This window comes from Vulpes lagopus, chromosome 23 (genome assembly GCF_018345385.1).
Source record: "Vulpes lagopus strain Blue_001 chromosome 23, ASM1834538v1, whole genome shotgun sequence".
Taxonomy (NCBI): Eukaryota; Metazoa; Chordata; class Mammalia; order Carnivora; family Canidae; genus Vulpes; species Vulpes lagopus.
This window is the reverse complement of record NC_054846.1, coordinates 50,374,204-50,387,426: the sequence shown is the minus strand read 5'-3', so window position 1 is coordinate 50,387,426 and position 13,223 is coordinate 50,374,204. Positions and strand designations below refer to the sequence as shown.

Genomic DNA, 13,223 nt, shown 5'->3' with positions numbered 1-13,223 from the left:
CTGAGCATGACCCTATTGCTCACTCACTGTACTCAGCTGACATTAGCTGAACAAGAGGAATTGACATCCCAAATACTCCTTTAATAGGAACCTGTGTACTGGCACCTTAATATTTTTTTGCCCAGGACACTTGTCCCCTAAATTGAGACCTTATATTTCTCTATGTAGGTCAGTCCCAGGGCAGAAAAGATTCCCCCTTTATCTCCTGAGCAACAATGTTTACCAGTTGGCTAAAAGATGATTTTCACCATACCTTATCCTGAAGTCAGCCTCAAGAGTTCATTCTAAATAAAATAACAACAGTTTCTGAGAAAATACTCAACATATCACAAATATTCGCTCTATGGTCCTAAATCGATGAAACAAAACTGCTCAGAAAGTGAGGATACGACATCAGAATCTGGGGTGAAGCATAGAGAGAGAGCCTAGCCTCGTGACCCTGGACCTTCCAGAGGAATAGAGAAGGATCAATGTGTCCCTCTACACAGGACAAGTGGGAGGAACTCCTCACCCAGGACTCACATCTGGAGATCTTTGAACACGTCTCCTTGATGACCTTGGACACCATTATGAAGTGTGCCTTCAGCTACCAGGGCAACCACCAGGCAGACAGGTCAGTGAAATGCATAGCGGCAGGGTCCTATTTCTGCCAAATGGTGTGGACTCATCGGGAGGCAGTTCGAGCAACCCAAAAAGCAACATTCTGCAGTGAACCCCAGTCTGACACAGTCAAATTCAGCCCTACCAAACCTGCATTAGGCACTGACCCTGATTCCTGACTCAGGGAGAAGCCTGGCTGCCCAAGTCCCTCATAAATGCCTTGGTCTCTGGGGCATAAGACAGAAATGTCAGATGCTTAGGGTCACCTGCACCAATTCCTGAGAAAACCTCCACCCACAGCCCCACTCCACTCCAATTCAGATGCCTCCCTCCACCTAATCCCTTCTGCACCATCACCCTTCAGGAACTCCCAGGCCTACATTCAGGCCATTCGAGATATGAACAACCTGGTGTTTGCCCGGGTGAGGAATGTTTTCTACCAGAAAGACATCTTCTACTGGCTGACCTCTGAAGGCCGCAGGAACCACAAAGCCTGCCAGCTTGCCCATCAACACACAGGTTGGACTCTGCCCTCTGGGCACCTCCCCTCCTTCATTAGGCCCTACCCCAAGGGATGGGCTCTGACCCCTCAGGCAGAGGCCTGCCCCTCAGTGCCCCTCCATAAACTGGGACAAACCCACTTGGATTTTCCCCCGGTGCACCTGTTAGGGCCCACAGTGTTTGCAGGAAGTTACATGTGTCACAACATGGGTGAAGGTTAAATGAGCCCCCCCCCCCCGCCGCCAGCCACATACAAGCAGAGTCTCTTTGGGCTGTGCTGTTGAAGGGAGGGCTGACATGAAAATACCTGATGCTAGAGCTCTCACTCTGGCATGCACACCCATTACCAAACTCCTCCTGAACCCCCTCACACCATGAATGGGGCACAGAGGGCAGGTGGGCTATGTGGCTGGCTATATGCCTGGGAACTCAGAGCTCTCAACTCTGCCTGGGAACACTGGGCAGACCGAGTGATCAAGCTGAGGAAGGCTCAGCTACAGGACGAGGGAGAGCTGGAGAAGGTCAAGAACAAGAGGCACTTGGACTTCCTGGACATCCTCCTCTTTGCCAAAGTGAGTGTGGCTGGGGAGGCCTGAGCATTTGCCCACAGGTGGGGAGCAAGGGTGCAAACTCAAAGTCTCCCCTGTCTCTGGGTCTTCCCAGATGGAGAATGGGAGGGGCTTGTCTGACAAGGACCTCCGTGCAGAAGTGGACACGTTCATGTTTGAGGGGCATGACACCACAGCCAGTGGCATCTCCTGGATCCTCTATGCTCTGGCCACACACCGTGAGCATCAGCAGAGATGCCGGGAGGAGATCCAGAGCCTTCTGGGAGATGGTGCCTCCATCACCTGGTGAGTGGTCATGAGACAGGAGGGCCCTCCATCCTCAACTAGAGGACACCCTGGTTGCCAGGGCCTATCCCGCACTTCAAGGCAGATTTCCTTAGGGAGCATCTGGACCAGATGCCCTACACCACCATGTGCATCAAGGAGGCATTGCGACTCTATCCACCAGTTCCAGGTGTTGGCAGAGAGCTCAGCAAGCCCATCACCTTCCCTGATGGACGCTCCTTGCCCAAAGGTATGGCCTTCACTACTCTCACTCTGTTAGCACTTAGTGGGGATACATGGGAGGTCTGAAATCCACATGTCCTGGGGCAGCTCTGAAGCTCTGTGGCCCCATTTTTTTTCCACAGTAAGTGGGAACAAGGTTGTAGTTGGGATATAGGATGCTTGTCACAGAATCAGGCCACATTCAAAGTTATATAAGAAATAGTGAAAGAGATTATAGGGGAATGGAAGAAAATGGGAGGGAAGAATTAGAAAGGGAGAGAAAATATGAGAGACTCATAACTGGGAAACAAACAAGGGGTAGTGGAAGGGGAGGTGGGCAGCTGGGTGGGGTGACTGGGTGAAGAGCACTGAGAAGGGCACTTGAGAGGAGGAGCACTGAGTGTCATACTATATGTTGGCAAATCGAACTTCAATAAAAAAAGTACTAAAAAATAAAATAAATGGGAGTTCCCCTTTGTACCGAGAGACAATATGCTCTATCTGGTTTTTTTTTCTGCACATAACATGAAAAGTGTATCTCAATTCTTAGACATAGAAGGAATTGAATCCTAAGTTTCTATCCTCTTCCACAACAAACATTCAATCTCCAAGGTTCCATCATCATTTTATGACGCTATATTATTCTCATCGATGGCACTGACATTTTGTGAGTTTAAGCTATATATATATATCCTATTCCTGACTCCAGCAACACAACTCCTGAAGGATTTCTGTCTTCATTGATACCCCTTTTGGATATCATCCAGATTTGATGTAATTATAGGACAACAACTTGATGACAAATGCAAGAAACTATATACATGCCAGTTAAAATAATGACTCAGGGGCCATAAGTGGCTCAGCATTGGTGTATATGTCTTGGCTTAGGTCATGATCCTGAGATCCTGGGATTGGGCTCCCTGCTGAGTGAGGAGTCTTCTTTTCCCTCTGACACACCCATGGTCATGCACTCTCTCACTCTCTCAAATAAATGCAGAAACATTTTGTATAAAAATCGTGAAGACTCAGTACATTGCAACTTTTCTACAAGAGATGTTGGCTTCAGGAAGGGGATTCAGAAATAGCATACAATTCTAATTCCCAAGATTTGATAGCTAAAGAGGGAGAGCCCTGGGGCAGGGAGAGTTCTTCTTTCAACCTTACAGGGTTGAGTGCATCAAACGTATCAGGAAACCGACTCTCATTCTTCAGATGGCCCATTCCCAGGGAGCCCTCAGGTTGATGGAGAGAGCAGCTGGTGACCACATCTGAGGTCCCTGCCATGGTCTAGTCTACCTTTTAGCTCACCTCGGCTCTGAATCCCAGCCCTGCCACATCCCAGCTGGGTGGTCATAGGCAGTTGCTCAGCCTCTCTGAGGCGTAGGTGCTCAGGTGAACAATGGGGATTGGGCCTTCCTTGGAGGGTTGTTGTGAGATGGATTAGTCAATGCATATTCCCCAAGGGCTCATGGGTGGTACTTGGAAAATGTGAGTTGTCCCTTGAGCTGCTCTCTTACATATGCCTCCAGTTCTTTCTGCTTCTCACCCTGGTCTGGGTATCTACTAATCTGGGCACATGTGCTGTGCCATGTCTGCCCCACCTCTCCTGCTACACTATCATTCCCCTCAGAGTGATGAGAAGTGACTCATAGCAGCTGCCAAGCGGTGTGGGCAAGGACCTGGACCTGGAAGCAGGTATGACCATTCTTCTCTCTTTTGCTCCACAGGATTCATAGTCTTGCTCTCCTTTTATGCTCTTCACCACAACCCGAAGGTGTGGCCAAACCCAGAGGTATGATGGCCTTGGTAGGACGGAATGGGGGAATATCTGCACGTCAATCCTTCCTCCCATTCCATTTCTGGGTGTGTCCTGAGGTTGAGAGGAAGGAGAAGCTAGACCACACCTATCCTGGCCCTGGGGTTCTTCTGCAGGTGTTTGACCCTTCCCGCTTTGCACCAGATGCCTCTCGACACAGCCATGCTTTCCTGCCCTTCTCAGGAGGATCAAGGTGAGGCACTTGTACCTGGGATGGGAAGAGAGGGCTGTTTACTAGGGACAATCCTGATGTTTGAGACTTCCTACATTTCCATGGGTGTTGCAGATATGCCCTGACATGTTGATGTGCTGGGAAAGAGGTGTGTGTCTCTGTGTATGAAAGAAAGTTGGTAATCACTGCATGCTATGGAAACCTTGACCGATTTGTCTCACTCAGTCTCCAGCCACAATTCAGTGTCAGTGGCTATTCAATGGCTTGAGATTTTTTCACTTTATGAGGATGACTTTACAGTATTGGACATTCTCACGTGTAGTTTTTAACTGTTGTCAATTAGACGTCAGGATGGAATGAAAAGATTTCTTTTGCACACATTCTTAAACCAGCCCCCCTCTCCCACTCAACCCTCACACTGCACCGATGCCTAGGGACGTGTGTTTCCACCTCAGCTGCCTGCACGTCTGAAATATTTAAACCTACAGAGGAAATTTCCTGCGATCTCTTAAGGGCCTCAGAAGTATTCAACTTGTGACTCTAGTATTTTTGCATCTATGCAAAAGAATTTTGGACTGCATGGAAATGATCATGAACGCTTCAAGTTTTCTTAGTTGTGAAATCATTACATATGATGTGGGCTCTACATACCTGAATATTACACTTTGAGTCCAATCATCCAAAGAGCAAGTATGTAAAATGAGGACATTAAATGGCTTTTGAGAGAAAATCCACGGTTTTGTATATGTACATGAGAGGTGGCATTTGAAAGTTAATGGCATATGAAATAGAAAGCACACTTGAAATGGCCTGTTCAGGTGCATGACTATTCTCCTGAGTGAAATCCTCCTGGGCTGCTGAAATTGTCCTACAAATAGTAACTTCTGTAAACTTTTTAAGTAGTTATTCGTAAAATGCATTTTAGCAAATACAAAAATTTTCAATCCTTCGAACTAAGTGAATCCACTCTCTAAAATGGGATTTAAGCAAACTATTCTCCAGATACTGGCTCCAGGATTTGGTAACTCCCTGGGATTGATTCCTTCCTGCTAGACATTGGTGCAAGTCATGTGGCTGCCAGTAGAGACAGGAGAGGGGTAGACAGCTCAATTCCTAGCTCAGAACTAATGGGGACTTTTGTTTATTCCTTTCTGCTTTCCTATTCAATTCAATAAACCTCATGCAATGTCTAAGACTAATTATTAAGCCTGACTCTGTGCCAAGGCTATGCTATGAGGTGGGATACTGTCCTTGCCTCAGGGAATTCGCAGTCAAGAAATGGATGCCTCTACTCAAAAGACACATCATCCATTCATTCTTTCTTTCCCTCACTCATTTACTAATTGACCCCACAGTAGCAAGTTCTGTGTTTCTGGCACAGCACTCCTGTATGTGAAAGTGACGTGTCCTTGAGTAAAATACCATGTGATTCAGGGTCCAGGACTGAAGAGGCACAGCCAGTGGGGGGGTCGTAGGGGGAGCTGAGGGCAGACTGTCATTGCCCTTAGCCTTGGGCATTTGGCAGACAGAGGTGGAGGGAGGACATTTTCTGGGATAATCTCAGCAGTAAGTGAACTGGTATAGCAGCTGGACAGGTGACAGGTGACTGTGCAAACAACCCAGAGAGGGCTTTGCTGCTAGGATGAACCATGTGGACATGCTTACCTGTGATGGAAGACATGGGAGGTTCTGAGTATGGGAGGGTGGGCCATCAGGAGAGGGACCAGAGGCAGGAGACAGAGAAGTCTAGGTGAAGTGGCAGCTGAGAGATGATAGGCAGGGACTCTTCTGCAGTAGAATTGGAGATGACAGCAGCTGGTTGAATGAGGGGCCGAGGGGAAGGTAGGAGTCTGGACCCAAACTGGAAGGCAGATGGTGCAGCAGCTTGAGCATCCCTAAGGCTCTGCCCCTGCAGGAAGCTTCCCTGTTGGCTATCCTGACTTCCTTACCCAACTCCATCTTGTCATTTCTATGAGGATCTGGGTCCCTGTGTGCTCATGGTATATGGTTAGGACCTGAAGTGTGGCCCACCCTCTGGTGCCCTGGTCTGGCTCCACATTGTGAAACTAGAAATGGCTGGTGCAGAGAGCAAAGAACCCAATGATTAACTGTTGTAGTGATCACTTGATTTTGCTCTGAGGCTCAACGTGTTGACCCTCCTGTAACAGGGTTTTAGGCCTGCTGAGAGCAGAGGTAAGAGGAGGAGCTAATTCTGAAAGAGTGTAGGCTTTTGTTAGAGGTCAAGGGGAGAGTGTTAACAAAGCAAGGCTTGGGGTAGAGATGTGCATGTGTCCTGAGGGAAAGGGATCAGGGCTGGGCCCATGCAGGCTGGCCCTGACGGGACTGTTCCTGGCAGGGGCTTTGAGGCCACTCCTCACTTCCTTTTCCCTCCCTGACCCAGGAACTGCATCGGGCAGCACTTTGCCATGAACGAGTTGAAGGTGGCGGTGGCCCTGACCCTGCTCCGCTTTGAGCTGGCACCAGATCCCTTCAGGATCCCTGTTCCAACTCCAAGAATTGTGTTGATGTCCAAGAATGGGATCCACCTGCATCTCAGGAAGCTCCTCTAACCCTTGTAGGGACAAGGATGAGCCCCGAGGGCCTCCTGCCTGCCATTCTGTCTTCCTGTCAGTCTCTCCTGTCTGCTGGCTTCTGCTTACATCCTGATTCCCGTCTGCACACTTGCCAGCATTCCTGCTCTCCTGCTCTTGCACGTGAGACTGTGCTTCGCTGTCTCACCCTTTTCCAAGATTCCTTCTTGTTTGTCTGTTACCATTCTCCTACCAAGGTGTCACTCTGACTGTTGATGCAAATTGTGATTTCTTGCCTGTCCTTCAGGCTGTCTGTTGTTTCCCTGTCATTGTTCCTTGCTGCCTACTTGTCTGTTCCTATAATGTTTTCTCTTGCTGCTTTACCAAGTTACACAAACTTAGTTCCTTCAAAGAGCACGAACTGATAATCTTGTGTTTAAGGAGATCAGAAATCTGAAATGAGTCTCACTGGGTAGCAATGAAGGCATGTAGATGCTCTAAGGGATAATGTCTTCTCTTGCATTTTCTACCTTCTCAGAATCCACTCTTAGGGCTATCAATGAGGGGACTAAGCGTCCTCATTTATCATGGAAATACACTTTTCTTCAATTCAACTGAGTCAGATGTTAACCATAACTATCAAATTTTTAGTGTAACATCTAGACTTGTTTAATTAAACAAGGGTACTCCAGCCAATCCAAGTTCACCCATAAAGCAAGACATGTCAGTCCACGTTTGGTCCACTTGGCATTCACACATTCCCTTACACCTTACTTCGTCCCTAACTAAGTAAAATAAAGTCATGCTTCTACCAACTCAGCTCCCTATGATTGAAACTGTGTAGTCCATTTTCCCCAACAACAAAGGACAAGTTTTTGGTGGATCTTCTCTCTTCTCCCCCAAATGCTGTAACCTAAATGCTATGACATAAACGTAACTACTAGCTTTACATGTTATGTTTTACATGTAACACTTTTTACATGTGCAAGTTATAAGAAAAGGAAGGAAAAATCTGATGCACATATGTACGCATGCATAATCATACTCATAACAAATAAGGGGAAAATGCTAGAAACCATTACACTCCCTATTTCTCTAACCTGTGACATAGCCATCATTAGCATTGAAAACACCCTTATTCCATTACCCATTTCAGAGTTTATTTGCTCTCTAAAAGCACCTCAGCCAGTTTTGGGGGGGTTTTTTTGCCTTGTACAATGACCCAGACCTTCACTCTTGAAGGTTCTGGGTCATTACCAACCTTTCCTCAACTGGCCTGTGGCATTTTCCCCTTTAATGACAGGGCATGGTAGGTCTAAGAGATGCTGTAGTACTTTCTTCACTCCAAGTAACTCTTTTGTTTTTGTTGCCTTTGTTGCCTAGAAACTGCCACTTTCCCCATCGGTAATCATGATCAGTCTAGTACAGTCATTCCTCCTGATTCAGAGCCATGAGGAGCCCAGTGTGGCCAGCAAGTTTATTCATGTAGTCATTCTTGTGTCTCCTGGTGGAAGCCCTCCTGCCGTTGGAAGTAAGAACACTAGGACAATGGAGCATAAGGTTGCAGTAAAAATTCCCCCAAATTTTTGTAATCAGATTGATAGAGGTAATCATGAGTGGTGCCATTCCCATTTCCATCCCTGAATCCTGGATGGGTGAACCCTGGCTATGGACGAAAAGCACCATATATTGGACATTGCTTTAAAGCATATACAGCATCCTGGAGAGCCTTCCTTCAACCCTGTAAGTTATTGCCACCTCGTTGCTGCTGTATACCCAAACCTCCTCTGAGGTTATTTCTCTGGATCTGGAATGCATAACTGTAATGGATATACCATCCCCAACTGACTACAAAGACTTGGTAGCATAGAGGGGTTTGATGGCACCGGCTCCATGGGGATCTTCCCATATGTCCAATGGTGGACATACTCCAATGGTGAGGCTCCATTTCTCAGTGTTCTCATTGTAAAGGATGACAGGCTGTAACTTATGGAATTCATTTTCCTTTTAGTTCATACACAGGCAGGATGATCCCTGGGCTTTGTTTCATAAATCTGAGCCCTACCTAAAGCCTGTGGCTATATGTCAGGATGATCTTCAATGCAAACATAGAAGCTTGAATCAGTGATTTCTTTCTTTGGTCAGAGACTTGGGGGTTTTCTCAGATTATTTTTATTTATTCATGAAAGACTCACAAAGAGAGAGGCAGAGACATAGACAGGGGAGAACCAGGCTCCATGCAGGAAGCCCGATGTGTGACTGGATCCTGGGACTCCAAGGTCACCCTCTGAACTGAAGGCAGACACTCACCCACTGAGCCACCCATGTGACCCTCGGTCTGAGAATTTTAATCCTCCACATTACTCTTTCCTTTTCCCACTCTCCCCAGTACAACATGGATATCCAGTCACTCTTCTTATGCTCCTTAGTTTGACTAAAATGTTTTAAGGCATCAAATACATACTGACCAGAACTTTCCCTCTAACAAGTCTCTGATTACCAGTATCACTGGTGATGTCCTGTGTATTGCAACATCAGGCTTAGTGTCCTAGGCTACCAGGGTCCTCTTTAACTTGGCAGTTAGACGCATCAGTGTCTTTCCAACTAATCCTCTTGAACCACCAATTCAAGAAACCCAGAGTCAATTCAGGGAACTCATTAACATTCTGCCTCTCTTAGAGCCATTATTGGTATCAAAATTTATCTTAGAGTTCGACCAGAAAAAGAATACAATTAGAAAAGAAGCTTTCCCAGGGTCAGAAAAAAAAAAAAAAGAATACCGGGACAAACCCAGAAATACAATGAATCTAAGATCCAATCTGACCACCCAGTAGCTTTCTTATGTTCTCTCTGTGTTCTCACTGAGCAGCTTAATTAAGAAAGGGGACAAGGGGACCAGGCAGTGCAGTTGATGGGATGCCTGACTGAGTGAGGTCACAGCAGGGAAGGAAAGGGCAGAGAAAGGTCATGGTCAGGCAGCACCAATTGTCTGGGAAGTGTCGGGCAAGGTAAGTCGGTGCCCACTCAGCAATCCACGGGAGGAAGAAATTAAACACACTTGGTGTCATGGGATTTGTAGAGGAAAGATGATCAGGTCATGCACAGACTGGGAGGTTCCCAGAAGAGGCTGGTGGATAGATAGGACACGCATGGACCTCAGCTCCCCAAGCTCGAGTTGTAGGCCCCAGGACTCCTTCCCACATGGTGCCTGAGCTCTTGCTCTCCCGAAGCCCTAACCTCTCCTGGGAATGTTGACACCCTCAGCTGTACCAAAATTTAGAGAAGTCAGGCTCACAGATGTTCAGGAAGCCGAGGAACAGTCCAAACCAGATTAGGTGGCATAATGGAACTGGTGGCCCTGGACCCAACTTTGTCCAGGCTCCCTGTCTCCTGCCTCAGAAATGTGAGTGAATGCCAGGCCCCTCCGTAGCCCACTGTACCATCCAGGCCCTAAGTCTCTGGGCCCAGGAGAGAAGGGGCTATCCAGGCAGATCCTCGGAAAGTCCTCCTCTCCTCTTCCAGCCCCTCCTAGACAGTCATGGTCTTTGTCTCCTGTCCAGTCCCAGAGCTACCACTCTAAGCCCAAGCCACCCTCTTCCTGCACCTACGTGAGCTCGATAACCTGCTTCTACAGGTTCCTGTCATCAACCCTCAATCTATCCTGCCCTCACAGAGAGATGTCTTTCTATCCTGTAAAGCTGTTTTCCTGAGAGAGAGAGAGAGAGAGGAGAGAGAGACAACACCAGCTTGCCGTGCAATGTAGAAATATGCTCAGTTAGGCCCCTGTTATGTAATTAGACTGTTTTGAGGACCTACTATGTGCAGGACATTGTCTAGATGTCTCAGGTCATGAGACAGACCTGATCCTACCCTTTATTCTATGGGGAAGATCAATACAACTAAACAATTAAGAAATATGAACACGAACGTGTTGTGGCCCATTAATGGTACCAAGAAGCATCCAGGAATAAAAATACCTATTTCCCTCTAAATGAGGCAACTCAAACTGAGCCGAGTCCCTTGGAGACGGTGATCAATGGGTCCAATGTGATCCTGTTTTTCTCCTCCATTTGTTTGTCAATCAGTAAGAATGCACCGGGTGCCACAAATCGGCACAGCCCTATGTCACATGCTATAGAAGCATAAGGGTACAGGTTGCCCTGTTAAAACCTTCAACGGCTCTTTAGTTGGGCTGTCTGGATACCAGAAGAATGGGAAAGATGTTGACTGGTTAATCAATGTTGACCATGCCAGTTGGAGAGGATGTGGAGATAGGGGAACCCTCTTGCACTGTTGGTGGGAATGGTACAACCACTGGTGCAGCCTCTCTGGAAAATTGTGTGGAGGTTCCTCAAGAAGTTGAAAATAGATCTGCCCTACGACCCACAATTGCACTGCTGGGGATTTACCCCAAAGATACAGATGCAGTGAAATGCCAGAACACCTGCACCCCGATGTTTATAGCAGCCGTGTCCAGTATAGCCAAACTGTGGAAGGAGCCTAGGTGTCCATCGAAGGATGAATAGATCAAGAGGATGGGGTCTGTATATACAATGGATTATTAGCCATTAGACATGACCAATACCCACCATTTGCTTCGATGTGGATGACGCCGAATGATGTTGAGAATTTTTTCATGGTCTGTTGGTCATTCGTATGTCTTCTTTGGAGAAATGTCTGCTCGTGCCTTCTGGATGTTTTGTTTTTGGGGTATTGAGTTTGATAAGTTTTTTTTTATTTTTTGCCAGAAAAAAACATAATTTGGTTTTGTAAAATAAGATTTTGTTTTTTTTAATTAATTTTTATTGGTGTTCAATTTACCAACATACAGAGAAACACCCAGTGCTCATCCCGTCAAGTGTCCGCCTCAGTGCCCGTCACCCATTCCCCTCCACCCCCCGCCCTCCTCCCCTTCCACCACCCCTAGTTCATTTCCCAGAGTTAGGAGTCTTTATGTTCTGTCTCCCTTCCTGATATTTCCCAACATTTCTTTTCCCTTCCTTTGGATAGTAGCCCTTTATCTGATAAGATATTTGGTAATAACTTCTCCCATTCCATCAGTTGCCTTTTAGTTTTGTTGATCATGTCCTGTACTGTGCAGAAGCTTTCTGATCTTGATGAGGTCCCAATAGATACTTGCATCTGGAGGCATGTCTAAAAAGAAGTAGCTGTGTCTGAGGTCCAAAAGGTTGCTGCCTGTTTTCTCTTCTACATTTTGATGGTTCCCTGTCTTACATTTAAGTCTTTCAACCATTTTGAATTTCTTTCTGTGTATGATGTAAGAATGTGGTCCAGTTTCTTTCTTCTGCATGTCACTGTCCAGTTATAGCAACACCATTTGTTGATGAGATTGTCTTTTTCCTACTGTATATTCTTTCCGACTAATCTTTGTCGAAGATTAGTTGGCCATATTGTGTGGGTTCATTTCTGGGTTCTTTATTCTGTTCCATTGGACTCTGTGTCTGTTTTTGTGCCAGTGCCTATTGTGTTGATGATTATAGCTTTGTAATACAGCTTGAAGTCTGGGATTGCGATGCCCCCTGCTTTGCTCTCTTTTTCAACATTACTTTGGCCTTTTCTGATTCGATACAAATTTTAGTGTTGTTTGTTCTAGCTATGTGAAAAATTCTCGTGGTATTTTGATGGAGATCGCACTCCACTTCTTTGTGTCCTCTTCAATTTCTTTCATAAGTGTTCTATAGTTTTCAGCACGGACCTTTTACTTCTTTGGTTAGGTTTATTCCCAGGGATCTTACAATTTTTGGTGCAATTGTAAATGGATAAATTCTTTGATTTCCCTTTCTGCAGCTTCATTACTGGTGTATAGAAATGCAACTGGGGTACGAACAGAAGTACGTTGATTTTATATCTTGCAACTTTGCCTAATTCATATACCAGTTCTAGTAAAATTTTGGTGGAGTCTTTCCAGTTTTCTACATAGAGCATCATGTCATCTCCTACTTTTATTGTATCTTTATCCTTGAGTTTCTTTAGTTTGTGATTAATTGATTTATATATTTGGCTGCTCCCAAGTGGGGGACATAAATATTCACAAGTATTGGATTTTTTGTTGGATAGACCCCTTTATTATGATATAGTGCCCTTCTTCATCTCTTATTAAACCTCTTTGGTTTAAAATCTAGTTTGTCTGATATAAGTATGGCTACTCCTGCTTCTTTTTGATGTCCATTAGCATGGTAATGGTTTTCCATTCCCTCACTTTTGATCTGGAGGTGTCTTTGAGTCTAAAATGAGTCTCTTGTAAGCAGCATATCCATGGATATTAGGGTCATTGTTTTTTTATGTATTCTGGTATCCTTCGTCTTTTGACTGGAACATTTAGTCCATTTACATTCAGAGTAATTATTGGTAAATTTGAATTTAATGCCATTATATTACTTGTAAAGTCGCTGTTCCTGTAGATCGCCAATTCCCTTTCTGCTTTTTTTGGTTTTGGTCTCTCTTTGCTCCTCCAATGGTCCCCCTTAATGTTTCTTGTGGGGGTGGTTTAGTTAAAGTCCATGAACTCCTTTTGTTTTTTGCTTGTC

At 45.8% G+C, this 13,223-nt stretch overlaps 1 protein-coding gene across 1 annotated transcript; it reads left to right on the top strand.

The window, feature by feature from the left end:
- Positions 1-452: 452 nt before the first annotated feature.
- LOC121481292 (cytochrome P450 4A11-like) lies at positions 453-10,681 on the top strand. The gene is made up of 8 exons (XM_041738570.1): positions 453-613; positions 965-1,119; positions 1,567-1,673; positions 1,765-1,955; positions 2,051-2,184; positions 3,884-3,948; positions 4,089-4,165; positions 6,546-10,681. The coding sequence occupies exons 1-8, from the start codon at positions 471-473 to the stop codon at positions 6,712-6,714; spliced, it is 1,041 nt and encodes a 346-aa protein (XP_041594504.1). The 5' UTR covers positions 453-470; the 3' UTR covers positions 6,715-10,681.
- The last annotated feature ends 2,542 nt before the right edge of the window (positions 10,682-13,223 follow it).